At 42.5% G+C, this 18,355-nt stretch overlaps 1 protein-coding gene across 2 annotated transcripts in view; it reads left to right on the forward strand.

The window, feature by feature from the left end:
- Window positions 1-825: 825 nt before the first annotated feature.
- The window catches only part of bmp1a (bone morphogenetic protein 1a), a 30,684-nt gene continuing 13,154 nt past the window's right edge, over window positions 826-18,355 (forward strand). Inside the window, exons 1-6 of one of the 2 annotated variants that reach the window (XM_084947283.1) lie at window positions 826-1,608; window positions 11,366-11,479; window positions 14,749-14,865; window positions 15,339-15,456; window positions 16,786-16,964; window positions 17,187-17,292. In XM_084947283.1, coding sequence (XP_084803409.1) covers window positions 1,464-1,608; window positions 11,366-11,479; window positions 14,749-14,865; window positions 15,339-15,456; window positions 16,786-16,964; window positions 17,187-17,292 — 779 coding nt within the window. In that variant the 5' untranslated portion in view covers window positions 826-1,463. The remainder of the gene's footprint in view (window positions 1,609-11,365; window positions 11,480-14,748; window positions 14,866-15,338; window positions 15,457-16,785; window positions 16,965-17,186; window positions 17,293-18,355) is intronic. The other variant, XM_084947284.1, reaches the window with a different exon arrangement.

Consider the following 18,355-nt stretch of genomic DNA (forward strand, 5'->3'; position numbering starts at 1 on the left):
AAAAAACCCCCAAACACGTTTCCATAAACCAAACCCTGTACAGGTATGAAGTCACAAGGAATAAACAGACTTATAGAGTGGATGAAATTTCCATTGGTAGGATAAAATAAATGGGCTGGTTCTTATATAGTGCTTTTCTACTCTACCTGAGCACTCAAAGCACTACAGAAAACATGCCTTCCTCACCTATTCATACAAGCACTTCTGTCCATGCTTTTTGTCTGACATTCACACTCCAATGGATGCATCAACTTGAGCTTCAGTATCTTCCCCAGGGATGTTTTGGCATGTAGACAGGAGCAGCCAGGGCTCGAACAACCAGCGGGTTAGTTGATCACCTGCTCCACATTTTGACTTACAGCCACCCTAGAGCACCTGTCAGGTACAGCCTACCCTTCAGGGTTCAGGGCCACACGTTTTACTAAGATTAACAAACCTTCTGCTGGAAATAAGAATAATAATAACTTGAAATTTCAAGTTATTTTCTCAGAAGTTTGATAACATCGAAATTTTGACTTATGATTGTCTTTTTTTTCCCCTCACTAGCGGAAACAAGCGTCCCACATCTCAGACTGTCCTCCGTGGTTATCTCTTCTTTGTTGTTGTTTTTTATTTTTACTTTTTTTATTTTAACTCTTTGTGAATCTGTCTAAATGTGTTCCGTACATTACCGACAGGTGGCGCACTAACCGCTTCTGTTTCGCTCGTGACTCCTTTACTTCAGAAGGGTCTGTTTGTTTGTTTGCGCGTGCATGTCATAATGCGAGTGGGCGGCCGTTCGGTAGTGTGCGCGTGTGAATAATTGCGCACGTTTCGGCGAAGCTGTCTCGCGCTTGTGGAAGTAAAGGGAGAGGGGGAAACAACGTGGAGTGTAAAAACAAAGAAAAAATCACGAATTTACGCGCAGAGTGTGGCTGAACTTTTATAAACCGGGGGGTGTTTACAAAGCGGTGGTTCCGGGGAGATAATTCGGGTCTCTGACCGTGTGTATAGCAGAGCAGAGGGGAAACTACCGTCACTATAATAATTATCCACAAAGAGACATTCCCGGTCGGCCAGTTTCTCGTCACTCACACGCTGTTCACGCGCAGACAAGGTAACAATAAAAATTCACACGTGCATCTGTGGTAATTGGGGGTTTTCTCCGCCCCTGCTGGGCTGCCATATCATCAAAGTTTCTCGGGCAGTCCTCCGCACTAGCCCTAAGCTCCGGCTGGATGAGAGAAATCACTGCCCCCAGAGCCAAGAAAACACCGGAGAGAGGCTGGATTTAAAACCCGCCCTCCAGAGGGATCTCGTCCCCCCCGACCAAAAAAGAAAAAAAGAAAAAAGAAAAGAAAAGAGAAAAACCTCCCATTTTCTCTCACTCTATTTCTCTTTCTCACTTCTGTCTCTCTGTCCCTCTGTCCCTCTCTTCTCCTCTACCTTTATCCCTCGCCTTTCGCCGTTTCCCCTCCACAAACATGGATCTCTCGGCGAGGTGTTTGGTTCTTCTATCATGTCTTGGCGTGATATTGGCGATCGATTTGGACGCGATTGATCCAGGCTACTATGTGGAGCCCACTGCCACATCAGAGATGATCGACTACAAGGATCCCTGCAAAGCTGGTGAGATTTGATTTGTCATCGTTTTTTCTTTCTCTTGTACTGTGTATGATTTTCTTTTTTAAAAACCATATTTATGTGGAGGTTAAAAAAAAAAATGCCACGACTCAACGTGGAGCTCGCACAGAGCGGCCAGAGCAACGCTTTTGGAGAGATGACAGTAGTGGATGTAGTTTTTAAAAGGCTTGAGGGAACATTGTGTGCAATTGTTTTGTAGTAAGTGACATAGTTTCTGCAGTTTGAGCCATCCGAGGCGTACACAGTATAACCCAGCTCAAAGAGCGGCTCCACGGATCGTAGGGATGAAAACGCATCGATTGAAGGCTTTCTGTGTGCATTTCGCGACACATGAAAAGTTTTCTGGGGGGTTTAGTTTTCGGTTGAAAAAGTTGGAGCCTGCTGTTTGCACTCGTGCTTAAAAATGTGATCAAATCCCTCCTGCAGGCTGTCTCCTCTGTTATATACTTAAAAATAAAATAAAATAAAAGTCTGCGCTGTTGGGGAAACAAAGGATTTTTACACTTTGATTTGCAGACTTCTTCTCCCTTTGCTGGCCGCTTTTGTCAGTGCACAGATCTCCTCTCGGTTTTTTTTCTTTTCCCTACCGGTTGTTTGCACGGCCACTTAAAACAAAGTGGAGGAGGGGAGAAAGTAGAGTACAGTCGAGTTTAGATATATATGCACATATTTTTCTGCTGGCGGTTGTCTTTATTTGTTGCAGTACAGGGAAGAAGTAAGCCTCCACTCCTCCACAGTAAGAGCTAAAAAAAACCCAAATCATAAATTTACAGTACTGTACAGTAACTGCATTAAGTATATGAGTATTTAAACAGTAAAGAAGACACAGGCTCCAAAGGGGAAGCTGAATAATTCAACAGACTATCTCAGATCTGTGAACACTGACACAAAAGTTAAAAAAGCTTTGGATTGCTGGAGCAAATTCAGGACGACTGTGATTTCAAGTTGGCCTTATTTCCTTGCAAATATTTCATGAAATGACCTGAGTGGCATAACTTTCCACAGCAGCCATTTTGACATGTCCTTGCAGGGTTAACATAGGTGTAATTAATATAAGCCCATGTAGACCAGTTCCATTCAGATGGGGGCAAAAACCCCTGGCTTTGGCTCGCCTGGGATCGCTGTGACACACTAAATTTGAGCTTAATTATTACTTTTTTTTTCTTTTCTTTTTTTATCAATTAGACCTGTGTTTACTTTGGGTTACATGTCAAAATGGCTGCTGTGAAAAAGTGCCTGTTTTGGACCCATGTCCTCAGTGAATTTGAACAATGTGACTGTGAGACTTGGCACAGATGGAAAAGCCTACAGGAAGATCAGTTACCAAGTGAAACGCAAGCGCAGCAGAAATCAGGAGGTACTAGCCGTGGTGCCACTAATCAGAGCTGCAGTGGCTGTCCTCCTGAAATGACCCCACGGACACACACACGTAAACACACAGTGCTCTGCTTGCACAGTTTGGCTCTGAAAAAACTAAAGGACGGGTGCATCAGAGTTGGCACGGAGATTATCGGTGGAAATCAGTTTGTGTGACAGCTCTCTAAGGGTATTCCACAATGGTAATTTCTAACTCTCAATTGCTCTCTGACAACAACAACGATAAAAATCACAAGATTAAGCTTAGCTAAAGAAGATAAAGAGAAGCCTGATTAATGCTAGGACCCTATTCTTTGGTCAGACCAAGATCTGTTAGTCCAGCTCAGAGTGGGTGCATCCAATATGGACTGCCGTACAGTGGGGAAGGTGGCACTAAAATGACTAAAAAGCCGCCTCGTGAGGATGCTCCCGTTCTCCAGAAGCCTGGGAAGGGACCAATATTCCAGTAAATGATGATCCAAAACCCTCTGCCAAAATTAAAGTCTCTAGAGAAGAAAAAAAGAAAGGGAAAAAAAAACAGTAAAAACGATGGCCTGTCCAAGTATGTCACTTGACTTGAATCCAGTGCAGCACCTTTTCGGGGGAATTTTAAAGAGAAGCAACAAAAACACCTCAATCAAAGCGGAGCTGGAAATATATCTAAAGAAAGGCAGAATGAGGCCTTCTTTTAAAATAGTACATTTAAGCATTTATCTATTTCTTAATTTATCATGAAGCAAATACTTTACTGGTCATGTTCCACAGGGGTGTACATACTTCTGGTTCATCCTTAATATATGTGCTTCTTCTGCCTGTGGTGAGACCTGCATATTTTCCCTCTATATTTGCCAAAGATTATCCGAGTTGTCATTGTAGTCTTTTCTTTTTTTCTTTCTTTCTTTGTACTGTGAGCTCACTGTCTTGCCAAATCCCTTTGGGGAAGTTTGAACAGATTGCCTTTTCCATCTGGTAAAAGTATTCAGGTTACAGATACAGAGAGTTGGCTTCAGTCACAATGACCTCTAAAGTCCTGGAAGTGCTTACTGATTTTTAGCATTTGACTGTCTCTGATGTGTCAGACAGTTATACAACAGAGTCCAGTCCTCCTACTTTTAGTTACCCAACTACCCGAAGAAGAGGAGTAAGGATAATCTAAAGACTGCGCTTTGAGAGTGTTGTTGTTGTACATAAACATGACAAAAACAGGCTAGTGAAGTCCAAATGATGAAGATGTTCCTTCCTGTTTTCGCTGTCCTCTTATCTGAGTCATTCAAGTGCTCGTACCGGACCTCTAGTATGGATTAACTGGTAAATGTTGATTCTTGTTGCTGAGCGGTAAACTGACAAAACAATGACAATGTCAGTTCTAGGAAGAAGCAGTTTTTTTTAGTTAAATATTGATACAGAAAAGAAAAGTCTCATTGCTTAATAATCCTCAGTCCTGACTGATGTTTATCTGGGTCATTATTTGTTCTGCGGTTTGTCCGAGGTGTCGCGAGCACGGTTTTGTTTACGGTCCTCTCTGAAGACATGCGCTTGGGAGATGGTCACAAGCATGAACTCCCACTCTTTCGAACCCTCCCAGTCTCCAGCTCTTTCAACACCCACCTGCTTTTCTTCTTCCTACTAAGCAGCAAAATGTCCAAGATCTCCTCCTCACTCCTCCTCACTCAGTTTAATACATCAGAGACGGAGACATTCATTCTAGCAAAAAAAAACCCCAAACAAATAAAACCAGACTTGTGTCTTTAGGCACCAGCGATGATTTTGTGGATTATTGATTTGTCTCTTATTTTTCCTGAGCCCATCACTATGAGTCAATCTGATCTCTTTCTGTGGCTAAAGGTCAGCATTTTCATGTTATGCTGCTTCCACCCAGGAAAACGCTTACTGTGAGGAGTGTGTGTGCTCGTCCTCTGTAGGGCTGTCCTTGCTTCCACACAGTGAAAGGATTTTCACAAATTACTGCCGGATACATGAAATTGAATGACTCCCATTCAGATTTTTGTAAGCGGGGGTTGGAAATCACATCTCAATATGATGCCATCTCAGTACTTTGACTCCTGATGATAGTGTCGCGCTACAGCTGCTTGATGCGTTCTTCTACGATGGCTCACAACATCAAAGAAGCGGAAATGAGCTCAAAGGCCAGAGGCAGGGATTTACCTGCTCACTGCACTGTGGTGTCTGGGCGTTATCATTCAATTTTATAATTAGTCAATTCAATTATCTCTGCTTTCCCATGCTGCCTCCCATTTTTTCTCCCCCCGGGAGTTTCTTCTTCACAGCAAGTTTTCTTCCTTTCACTTAGCCCTCCCACTTTACACTCAAGTACCACCATGAGAAGTCATAAAGTAGTGACTGTGGTTAGCCTGGTCAAGTCTGGGAAATTAATTTAATGGGTTTTAATTAAAAAGTTATTTGGCTCCAGTGTATCATTGCAGGAGGACTCTCTAGCTGTTATGCTCTGCTTATTTGCAGTGCTAGTTAGCTGAGACTATTTAACTATCTTTCCTGGATAAGCCAACATTTATTTTTTTTTTAAGTTTTACACTAACAAAGGTTTAAATGATTCATCTCTAGTCCAGGCAAAAAAAAAAAGTATACTGATTTAATCTAGCAGTGCAATAACACTGAAATCATGCCTTCTATTTAGGAGTTAACCAGTGGAAAATTCCTTAGTTTGCAGAACTCCTAACTTGGCAGCGTCCCAGGAAAACATTTAAGACTCTAACAACCCACTGAGATTAGCGCCACTCGTTTTCAAAATGAAAAATGAATGAGAATCAGTCATGCTTTTGTTGTCTTCTCTGCTTAAATGATAATCGGAAAAGTAGTCACTGTCTGAATGCATGCATTCATTCATGAAGCAGACATCTTAATCTATTAAATACTCTGTGACAGCGTAGTCTGAGTGGGCTGACCGTCGTGCACATTAAAACTGCAGCAGGGAGAAATGTACAATGCAATTTTGAAAACAGACAACAGTTCTCCTGCAGCTCTCTCCGCTATGCTCTGAGCGTTGGCACATGCTCACGCGTCATATGGCACGGGTCTAAAATGAAAGCCGCTTTCACACGTGCACTGCAGACATTTATTTTTTCTAACGAGATTAGATTGTTCGACTCCTTTGCTTTGGACATTAATTGGACTTTAGGTGTTAAACGACCTGTGATTGGCAAAAGTCTGCTGGCCTAGCTGGGTTTTTTTACAACTTGAAGGAAGTGTAGGAGTCCAGTTTCCCTCTCAGACCACCAGTTATTATGGATAATTTCCCCAAAGATCTGAAAATAGGTTACCTCAGAAGGCTTCTTTGCTGCTGTGGCCTCATCTGCAGACAGGTCAACCTCTGCACCTCTTCTCATGCACTCACCTATGCAAGTAGTTTTCTTCCATTTCACTCAGACTGGCCAAAACACTCCAGACAGACGGGGTCATTCACCATTTGCCAAAAGAAAGCACGGCAACAAGATTTAGGGCAGGCCGGTCTTACCGTGCCACACTATCCCAGGTGAGGTTAGTGCGACCCATTCGTGAAGGGGCCTGGTACGTTCACCCCGGTCTGCTTTCTGCTCATGAAGCATTTGTCGCTGTCAACAGAGAGTTGTGTCACCCCTCACCTTTTGGTATCCGACTGTGATTCATTCATTTGAAATGACTTAAGCTGTATATTTGTGATGCTTTTGCATTTTTAGAAAGATGAACAATCCTGTAGATGTAAAATCGGCTACATGCTGGCATCCCACGTGTAAGGACATTGTGTCTTTTAAAAAAATCCAAGTGGCTGGAAAACAGCAGTTCAAAACAGATGCTGCTCATTATCCAGCTCTATCTCCGGCTCCTGCTTTGGGGTGATGGGGTTGCCTTGTTGAACTTCAACACGAGGCCCTCAAGCAACACTTAAGCAGATGCTTTTCTTTTATCGTGGAATGCAGGCCATATAGCCGAGCCCACACTGAGTGTTTGTTTTTACATTAAAGAGCCCCTGCCACTTCTCTCTCCGCAGGGTTCAAGTGATTAGGGAGCCAATCTATAGGTGTGATCTCAGGGCTTTAGTTTGAACAATATGTTTGTCGTCAGAGCTAAGTAATAACTAATCTTGCATTACAGAAAAGCCAAGGGTGAGTGCAGAGCCTGAATGCTTTGCCAATGCTCACTCAAGTGGCTCAAATGATGCCTAATTGGTCTGGAATGATGAGCAACCTAACAGTTTTTCCTTCATTGTTCAGTTTTCTCGAAACGATTCATCCGTGCTGTGTTGAATTGTTATTGTTTTTGTTTTCTCTCTTTCCCCCACCTGTAATGAATACTAAAGGTGTTTTCTTTAACTGCAGATGGTTATTGTTTATTGGAAAGCTATGAGTTAAGGATTACTCCCAGATTAAGTTCACCCACAAGCTCATTTAAACTTTTGTTTGCACATCTGTTCTGAGAAAAACTCACACGCAACGATGTGTTATGCAAAGAGCGGTCTAAACTGAAATATTAAGCCTGGATGGTGAAAATACGTTTTGTCAAAGGTGAGAATCCTTACGGTCTGGCACTGAATTATTCATCTGTGTAAGGAGCTCAAGTAGTGTGTAATGCTGGCATTGGGGGGGGAAAAGACAAATGGTTGGAGAGCTGGTGAATCATTAGAGGTAGTTCGACTGGTAGTCGGGTATATCAGTAATCAGTGGCGAGGATGAGCTGGGAAATCCAATCTGCTAATGGGCTTGATGGAGTGTGAAATGTTAAAGGGGCGGCAGTCTCTCGCTGTGTGCCCTTTGCAACTGAAGCCCCTCTGTCAATACGATAGACGCTGCAGGGCGATGACAGCAGCTCGGGCTTGATCGCAGCTGTGGGCGACGAGACGTCAGGCTTTTATTGGAAAATAATTGCCTGAATCTCGAGCAGTAGTTTGTTACTTTTGTCAGAAGCTTTCTTCTAATTACACGTTTGTTACATTCTTTTGTTTTTTGTTTTAAGCGAGCGCAGTGCAGATATGCAGTTTCTTTCTTTCTCCTGCCCTGTGCTCAAATTGCAGTGTTAGAAAATGTCAAGGTAAGCATAAATAACAGCTGGTGTTTTCACAAAGGACAGCTAACTGGCATCACACTCTTCCGTTTCTGTTTCCGTATTCTTGTTGCACAGACTTTTTTACCTGACTATTTTTTTTGTGTGTATTTCAGTTTCAAACAGCTGCTAAAGAAAGAAAAGCTCCTCTTGAGAGGGTTGGGGGGGGGGCTTCTACCTGGGAAAAACTTAGTGATACACTCTCATCAGATGGTAATTACCTTACCTCAATATACCACTGACCTCTATTGGAATTCAAATTGCAGCATTTGTCAGCAAACACAGTGGTGAAAGGCGGTGCCGGGTATTGTGATGCATTCCATGCATATTAGCCAGGTTTTTCCCATCTGTAATCACTGGGTCACGTACTGGGGGGGATGCTGTAAACCGTGTTCTCCCGAGTGGAACTGGCCTTCTAAATATAGGCTGATTTCAGTGTCTGTTTAGGCTTAGTATTGATGTTTGTGCAGGTTTCAGTGGCAGATGTCGTGGTCTGGTATTCACGGAAGGAGATTTATGGGAATAGTCCAGGAGTATTTGACACCATAGAGGTCGAGGCTAGGGCATTACACGAATCAATGGGATTAATTTGATTGAGGTCTCATGTGTAATCTGACTGGATATGCTGATTGATGGGCAGTCCAAGATGAGAAGGATTAGGATGGTTTAGATTAACTTAAAAAAAAAAAAAAAAACAGTGATGGGGGAGGTTGGACTTAATCAGATGTCAATTTTTTTTTTTCAGTCCATTGATTTAAAGATCGGTCCTGTATTTATGTGTGTTTAAGTTGCATTCTTTTGCAAAAGATGCATGGATTATTGCACAAAAAGAGAGAGAAAGCACACTGCCTTCACCCAGCTATTCTGCATGGATATTAATATTATTATACGAGTTGCAGCTGTTGTCAATTAGGTAATGAAAAATGTTTGGAAAGAGATGCAGCACTGTACTCCATGGTGATCACTTGCCATCTGCCGCACTCATTTGGCTGTAACCTGCCATCTCACTCTGTTTGTACTTTGCATCATGTCAGCGCTCTGTTTCCATGCAAGTTTATCACCTTTCTCCATAGCCTGTCCTTATTCCCAGCCCAGAGTTGTACACAAAAGAATCCTAAAACCCTGTGGATAATTAAAGCCAGGAGACAAGGGGATTAATTCACAATCCCTGAGAGTCTTTCCATAAACCTGCAACAGCGTCTCCAGGACGACTGCTGCGCCTGGGGGAAATGAGTTCATAATGCCACCGGGCTGTGCATTTGCTCACTTCATTCTCCACTGTTGTCTGAGAACAATGACACTGCGGATTAACCGGCCTGTCTCCAGAACAGTTGTGGATGATTGGGACTCGGAGAGCGCAGGGGGTGGGAGAAAGCCCGCACCTCGGATATTTTTATTTTTTTTGTTTTGAATCGCTGCTTTTCACGTTAGATACAGAAACGTTACACGTGAAAGGACGTGTTGTCCAGTTTTTTCTGCTTCAGTAGTGTTTTATACATTGTCTGTGTTGTCTTGTATAACTTGGAATTTTGTTCTTTAAGTATTGTCTGTTCTTTTCAGCACTCAGTTAGTTCTGGGAATCAAATAATCCAAAGATAAAAGTGAAAAAAAGTCCTTTTGTTGTCAGATCTGTTTGTCTTGCACTGCTCAACATCTGGTTGCTGTCCCTTAACAGTAGTGTTTTTGGCAGTGGCTGTCAGCGTGAGTGCTGATTGTGAGAGGTCTGTTTTGTCTCAGATTTGGACAGTTTCTTTTTTTTTTTTTTTGTTGTTGTTGTTTTTTTGTTGTTTTTTTTGACTTGCAGAAATTAGAGGACCTCTGGAATCTTTTTTGCGTGCCCTGCCATGCCAGCTGTGACAAACACCTTTTCCTATTGTGCCATTAGCCTCTAATTAAGTCATTCAGCTGTGCATCCTTGTAGGATCCTTCAGGGTAAGAAAGAAAAAAACAAAAAACAAAACAGCCTGCATCTACCAGAGCCAGCTCCAGATTGTTTCAATAATACTCCTTTGAATGCCAGAGCCAAGTAGGGGTTTTCTTTTGTGTCTCTATTGTGCTTTCCATCCCTTTCTCTCTTGTCTCAGACCTCAGTAAAACTTTTATACACATACTGGATATAAACTGTCATATCTGGCCAAATGTATGTGTTGTATTTAAAGAAAACAAAAATATCCTGAGCTCAGAATGAAACAAAATGAATTTCTTGTGTATTCTGCGGTAAGGACACCTTGCATTGGGGTGTCAGATTTAAGATCACAGACTAAAACTTCTGACAAACACGCCCGCTATAAATCACTCCCATTTTAAAGGTCCTCTGGGCTTCTTGCCCCTGAGGGGTTGGTCTCTACCTCCATCACACTAACCCACCAAACAAGCATGCAGAAGGCTGTCATTTTCTTTCTGCTCCACAGCTGCCTTCCCTGTTCATGTGCCGCCTTCCTCTCTTCCTTCTCAAGTTGTCATGTCCTGGTTAGCGATGGATTACAGTGCAGCCTCTTTGCCTTCTCTAGAAATGGCCCCACTCCACTCCCCATCCCCTCCCAAGTCCTGCATACAGGCCTGGCTATAAATTCCGGAAACGTGCTGGTGTTAAAAACCCGTAAAACCAAGCACCCAGTTTCTGCAGAGTGGACTTCTAGCAACGGGAGATTTTTAGTTAAAAAAAAAAAAAATCTAATAAAGGACATTCCTCATTAAGTGGGACTGTTTAGTTATTTCTCTCTCTCCTTGGCCCCATTAAAGAGCTATTACGTGTTCAAGGTGCCCCATATTACTCGGTCAAGGCAGCGTCGGTGTCTCATTGTAGCATATTTGATAGCTTCCATTAACTATCCAAGTGTGCCACGGCACAGTACGTTATGTTACCTTCCGGACTCGATTCGTTTTCATAAATCATGTCAGTAGGTTATCAAGTTCATGCTCTATGCATTACACAAGTCAGTGTGTTGTTTTTGTTTTCTGTCCTGTAACTGGGTTAATACAAGGCAGCCTTCCTGTTATCCGAACTGACACACTTCTGTTTCACAACTTTACTTGGGTTCCACAATAAAGAGAGTAAACGGAGCCAGAGTCCAGAAAGGAGTGAAGTGTGTGTGTGTGTGTGTGTGTGTGTGTGTGTGTGTGTGTGTGTGTGTGTGTGTGTGTGTGTGTGTGTGTGTGTGTGTGTGTGTTTCTTTCTTCTTAAGAAACTTGCTCAAGAGTTTTGGCTGGACTTCCCAGTCTGAGCAGCAGGAAAAGCTTGAGGCTACAGGACAGTGCAAACGGATGCTTCATATTGTGCGATCGCCTTACACATAGTCTGACATGTGCTGTCTCTGTGTGTCTCTTTCAGCTGCCTTTCTGGGAGACATTGCTCTGGATGAGGAAGACCTGCGATCCTTTAAAGTAGACAGAATAATAGATCTGGCAGCGAGAACCGTCCAGGTTGTTAATCGCACAAATACAGGTAACAACAATAGACAGAAAGACCTCTGAGGTTACAGTATGATGTAAAATGTAGTTATTGTAGCACCAAGGCAAAGTAGATTATATTGTCAGTATAAATTTGCAACAAAAGAGCTGAAATGAACAAGGTTCTCACATTGTTGGGTGATTATTGCAGACAAAGACGTTGTGCTCCCAACACTACAGCCGTAAAACCGCTCCAACCTCTCGAACTGAGAGTCGGCTCCAGCAGCACCTGCCAGAAGGCAGCTTTGTGTTTTTTTTTTTAATGAGCCCTCTTCAAAATGTTTATGCCTACAACTGTGATGATATCATTACGTTGCTACACCTGTAGCATCATGTTTAAGAATGATTGCTGGGCTTTGTCAGTTTTATGTTCTCCAGTGAAAAGTGCTATTTAATCAACCGCTGTGAGTCAGCCGGGACCAGTGGACTTCGCAATCCTGTAAATTCTGAGCGAACATGAACCAACAAGCATATCCACATCTGTCTGTGCTTGAGCAGTGCTGTTTGTTCGAGTTAATAAGCGCGCCAAGAAAAGCAAACTTTTTTTTTTTGCGGGGGGGGGGGAGAATTATGAATACATTTCCAGCAGCTTAAACGTGTTGGTTTGATTTTTAGTATAAATTTTGACCCAAGGTGGGGAATTAAGATGAGACTCGTGAAACAGAAGCAGGTTGCAAGTACATCCTCACCTTTTGAATAATTATCTGTGTGCTTGAGCAGTTTAGTCACAGCAAATTCGAGTGTTAAGTAGTGGAAAGGTATGTCTGTGAAGGTTCTCAGTCATCCAGGTCATCGTAGTCAAAGGAACTTGCAAAGAAAAGCGTCTGGACTTCTTTAAGTTACTTGAAGACGTTTCACCTCTCATCCGAGAAGCTTCTTCAGTTCTAAGGTCAAATGGTGGAGAGTCCCAGATATAAACCTAGTGGGAGTATCCCCCCACAGAGGGACAAAAGGACCCCCTGATGATCCTCTAATCGCCTGAGCCAAGGTGTGAAACTGGGTGTGGGTCCCAATCAGCCAGAGTTTCGGGTGTGTTCATTGTGAAACCTGGCCCCACCTTATCATGCGAATTCCTGAGGTCAGATGGCCCAGGATGTGAGTGGGCGTTAAGGCGTCTGGGAAGGGATCTCAAAACTGGATTATAGATGGCAGAGAGTTGGTGTCGTAAACCCCTGCCTCTGTTCAAAGATGGTCGCTCACAGTGGACATAGATGGCTTCTTTCACTCCTCTTTCAAACCATCTGTCCTCTCTGTCCAAAATGTGAACATTGGCATCCTCGAAAGAGTGTCCTTTATCCTTAAGATGCAGATGGACTGCTGAGTCTTGTCCTGTGGAGGTGGCTCTTGACCTTAGAACTGAAGAAGCTTCTCGGATGAGAGGTGAAACGTCTTCAAGTAACTTAAAGAAGTCCAGACGCTTTTCTTTGCAAGCTCCTTTGACTAGTGGAAAGGTATAGCTCAAAATAGGAAAACACAGCCGGTATAACTGTGCATTGCACAAGGTGGCTGTTTTGCACCCTGATCAACATTCATTCACAGAAACGCTTGGCGCCTCGGGCTGCACGCATATCAATACCTGCTCACCCTGCACAGGTGTGGATCCTAATTGGCAGTGAAGATAACTTTGATATGTCATTTTCCTCAATTATCATGTCACTTTAGAGGTCACGTTAAAAGTCTTGGGTACTTTATCTTCAGATTAAAGCCTTGACCTAAAAAAACCCCACCCAGAACATTCCCCGTCTAAATACGAACGAACATGGAAGATTTAATCATTTTATTTTAATTAACACATCACGCACAAGTTTTGCCTCCCCAGGACTTCTTATCAGTTAGCTGAGCAGATTTGGCTGTTATCAGCCTTTTCCACAACACATGCACAAGTGTACGTGCTAATTGATCTCGCGAGGCTGCTAAGATTTAGTCCTGCGGACTAAAATTCAACAGAAGACATTGTTCCAGCAAATTTAAAAAGCGTGCTGCAATCTACGGCATGCGTGTTAATCAAATATACTAAGAGAAGATGAGCCGAGCCGCACCGTTTCAAGTATCAGAATCAGAATCAGAATACTTTATTAATCCCTGGGGGAAATTATTTTAAGTATAGCTATGAAACAACAACCAGCGCTTGTTTTTGCAGCTTCGGGCCTTCATCGGGGTCACCCAGGTGACGTTTCCCAATAAAGATGTCTGTTTGTACCTCAACCACAAAGCACATAGGTCAGTGTGTTAATAGGTGTTTTATAATAGAAGTGTTACATCAAATTTTTTTTAATAAAGTTTAGACAAGCGCTCTTATAACAAATGGATTCTGCTGGTTTTTGTTAATAGAACTCACAGTGATGACACATTTATTTTACACACCTTTGCTGCAAAATGAAAAACTAAGTGAAATCAGCTTTGGAGCCTTTATCTGGGAACTGTAGACGTTGTCCCAGCTCTCTGTAATACATTAAATGATTTGGCCAAATAAAAGAATAATGTGAAAGTACAACAGTTCTTTGTTAAGCTTTACAAACATATGATTGTGTAAGAAAAAAAATGACTTCATCCCGGCGCACCCACTAAATTCACTTGGTGCATATGTTTAATGGGCTTTCTCAGAAGTTTAAGGTCATCAGACTGCTGAAGTTTTCACTCCTACAGATTTCCTCATGTTTGGAGTCACTCTCCTTTTTTTTCTTTCTTTTTTTTTTAAAGGGGATTTTGTGTGAAGTTGCAACACACCACATTATCGAGAGTCACAACTTCTTTGAATTATTATTAATAATTCTGGATGATGTTACAAATACACATGCACTTTGAGCTCATGCTTGTTCTGCAAGTTTATCAAAGTTGAGGTTCGCATAAGGATGTTTCTTTAATAATAATAATCAGGTTTAGGTGGGGGCTTAGTCTGTATGGTGGCATTTATGTGAGGATGAGTGACATTAAAATTAATTTGAAAGAAGAAAAGACTCTGCTTTAATAAAAATCCGTTCAGCGCACAACGAGAAGTACAGTGTTATTTGAACAACTGTCTCTTTGATGGAATTAATGTAATTACTTAAATTAGTTTTTTAATAACCAGCCAACATTAATATAACCGGCTTCAAGCCTTGAAGAAAGCCCTTTGGTTTTTGCAAATAAAAAAATGGAATCTATTAAGTAGAAGCACAGCTTGTTATCTCTTTGTGCCGATGTTGGAGGAACGGCTGGGGTTTTTTCACCCAGGAATGCTCTGACTGATCTTTATTTTGTCTCGTGGTTGGTTCAAATCCTCAGGCTCAAACAGTCAAAACAGGCAAGGTGCACGGCGCAGGAAAAGAGCTGCCACATCCAGACCGGAGCGCATTTGGCCCGACGGCGTCATTCCTTATGTCATCAGTGGAAACTTTAGTGGTAAGTAACATGTAATGTGCTCACGTGTGACCAGATGTGGTAAACATAATTAGCATCATTCATTCCCATTTAAGGTCACAAATCACGGTAAACTATAATCTGTAAAACTACTGGATGTCTGCAAAGTAAAGTACGTGGTACCCTTCATAGTGTTTTGCTTCTAGAAATAACCATATTTACTTCTGAGATCTTGTGCGATCTTGTTACATCGCCTTAAAATTGTATGCTTGTAGTTGTGCAATTTATTAAAAAGCAAACCAAATATTGAATTCTTGACATGATAAATATAACATTTTGGGACTCTTTAAATTGCATGTGTGTGTGATGGTGGTTAACGATGAGAAAGGCACATTTTGAACTTGGTATGACTTTACTTTTAAGCCTCGTCTGTTCACTGTGTTTCTATTCATCTCCATTCTTCCATGAAATGCTGTTGGAGTGTGTTTTCTCACCCTCTCCGACTTCCCTTTCAGGCAGCCAGCGGGCTATATTCCGCCAAGCCATGCGGCACTGGGAGAAGCACACCTGTGTGACCTTTATTGAGAAGACGACTGAGGAAAGCTATATTGTTTTCACCTACCGACCATGTGGGTGAGTCAGTGGGGTTTTAAGCTCCCACGTGTACAGTAGAAGCTGAACAATGGCCTGTTTCTGTTCAGTGTCTGCAGCTAATTATTTAGCGCCCTAATACTTTTCCTTGCTTCCTGCTCAGCAGAGTTTCTCCATTGTTCATCCTCTCCTTGCAGTCAGTGGGAATTGTTTGGGGGTTTTTTTCTGCCCCCCTGCCAGCCCTTAAAGCGCAAACCATTCGGTGGGCAGGAATTTCCTGTGCCTGATCATCACACTGCATCAGTCACTGAGTGCTTAAATCATACCCGGTGTGCAGGACAGAGCACGAGGGCGAGACTTCCTTTGCCTGTTTGCTGCACTCTGCTGAAAGTCGGGCTCGGTGTCCACTCAGCATTTCTCTTTAAACAGATACGCAGGGGAAGTGCTGGTGGTGGCTCTCGTTGCTAAGCGACTATTGACAACCTGTTTGGATGTGCAGGGCTCTTTTTTTTTTTTTTTTTTTCTTTGTAAGCCGTCGTGAAACAGTTTTTCATTAAAACATTTGGTGTTGAAGAATGCAAATCCATTTAGGATTTTGAGAAAAGGAAGTCAGAGTTGTTAAAGAGGTTTCCAGGGGACATATCAACCTCTCAGATTTAGTCCACAAGCCGGATACCATTATGTCATTACTCAAATGTACCCCTCCTGCTGATTTATATCATTCAGTACCAACAGGAAAAAGGATGCAACTCATGAAACTTTTTCTAGCCAACTGTTAAAAGCCATTTTTAGCCCAGTAGCTGGCCTCTGGAGCAACAACGATGACATTATCCGCACAGGCAGCAGCGGTTAGCAGTGGGAACGCTTGACTCTGCTGCATATTCAGCAGGCCCCCATCTGTCCTGTGCAAAGTTCAAGGCGTGTCTCAGGAGAGCCTGACTTGGCTCGCTGTAATTAGAGAGCGGCTGTCTGGCCCACAGGGCCATTATGTGTGTGCCCATCCTGCAGGCTCCCACACTCAACCTTTCATGTCACATCGAGATGGAGCGCTGCAGCCAGCTTCCTCAGTTACTCTCAGCGTTTCCACTAGCAGACAGATGAATGAATGTCACTCCTGTATGTGTCGACTATAAAACAGGCCAGAGATACTGAGGTGATTTCTTTTCTAGTTTTATTATATACATAAGCAGCATGTTGAGATAGAGCCAGAGATGCATTCCTTTTTCTCTCTTTGCTAACCTCGTTTTTTCCACTCACTACTTTTTTTCTTTCTTTTTTTTAAATGAAGTGAAGCATAAAGTCTAGTCTCTGTGTTTTGACTTACACACTGCCTGCCTGTGTTTCCATGTGTGTCTGCCTGCTGATTCATAGGTGTTGCTCCTATGTGGGTCGCCGCGGAGGGGGCCCCCAGGCCATATCCATAGGGAAAAACTGTGACAAGTTTGGCATTGTGGTGCACGAATTAGGTCATGTTATTGGGTTCTGGCACGAACACACACGACCCGACCGAGATGATCACGTCAGCATTATCAGGGACAACATTCAACCAGGTAAGACCTCAGGTTTCTCCGAGATCCCTCAGCAATAATGTGTGTAGGTGAAAGACGGAGACAGAGAGTTAGATAAAATATTAAGAGTCACACATTTATTCACACACTCTGAGCTAAGAATAAAACACCACAAACTTGCAGAACTGTTTTCATGAAACTAATCCTGAGAGTCTATATTTACGCCTGACGTAAGGGTTCGGTCTGAATTTTTCTCTTTTACAGGACAGGAATATAACTTTTTGAAGATGGAGCCAGGAGAGGTGGACTCTTTAGGAGAAGTCTATGACTTTGACAGTATCATGCATTACGCCAGGAATACATTCTCCAGGTAGGAGCCAAACCCAAAGTTCAACTCCATAAGCCCCAGACATGAGAACTAGTCTAAGAGCAAGTCAGACTGAACCATTTCCGACTTTGGTCTCATCTCGTTTTCCATTTTCATGTTTCATGACTGCACTGGTGTGTAATGCTCCAGGTTTGTGTCTGCGAGCAGCTGCTCAGTAATGTGGCACAAATCCCAATTCTTGTAAGGAAGAAATAAATTAAAAAAACACGTATTAACTTCTTTACTAGAAAGTCCAGTAGAGATCAGTGCAGCTGTACAAGCTCATCATATTAAACTCTATATTAAATGTACACACCAGACCAGCACATGCAACCTGATCTACAGAAATCTACAGCAGAAACAGCAGTGGCATATTTGTTCTTAACAAGAAATTGCTAAAAAATGTCAAAGCTTGCTGTTGCTTTAGTGTCTTTCGTCACTAAGTGCAAAAATAAACCGATTTCTATCCGATATCTTTTGGCATGACATTTTAAAAGAAATAAATTAATAAATCCTCACATTGCATTGAGACTAAAGTCAACTGGAGAAGTAGTACTATGATTTTTAAGTGATATTTGGACAAGGTTAAGTTACCTGCTGGTGTACTGGGAGTCGTATATCAGGTAAGTGGAGGAAGCTGTAAGAAGAACTTGGATGCCAGGTTCCATTTCAGACCGTGACTGGGTCTCTTTGGACTGGTCTGTGGTCTTTTTTTATAGGGTTTACCTGTAAACGGTATCATTTACACTTCTCGTTTTAATTTTGGGATTTGCCGGATTAGCAGTATGACAATAGACACATTGTAACTCTAAATAAGAAAAGTGAGATGTGAATTTTTGCAGGCGTAGTAAAAGTGTTTGTCTGGGATGTACTCGCTCTTTCACACTGCCTGTTTTAAATTAAGGCTCCTTTGTTTGGTTCCTGCTGTTTTTTCCTGCAGTAGCAGCCCCAATAAAGCAGCTAGCTCAGCAACAGTAGCCCTGCCTCATCACAACAGCATTTATGGACACCACCTTCAAGGTTGTGTGAAGCTTCTCGTAAAGGGTTTCATCCATAAACCACCTCA

Source organism: Perissodus microlepis, chromosome 12 (assembly GCF_051167445.1).
Source record: "Perissodus microlepis isolate ML-2025 ecotype Zambia chromosome 12, ASM5116744v1, whole genome shotgun sequence".
Classification (NCBI taxonomy): domain Eukaryota; kingdom Metazoa; phylum Chordata; class Actinopteri; order Cichliformes; family Cichlidae; genus Perissodus; species Perissodus microlepis.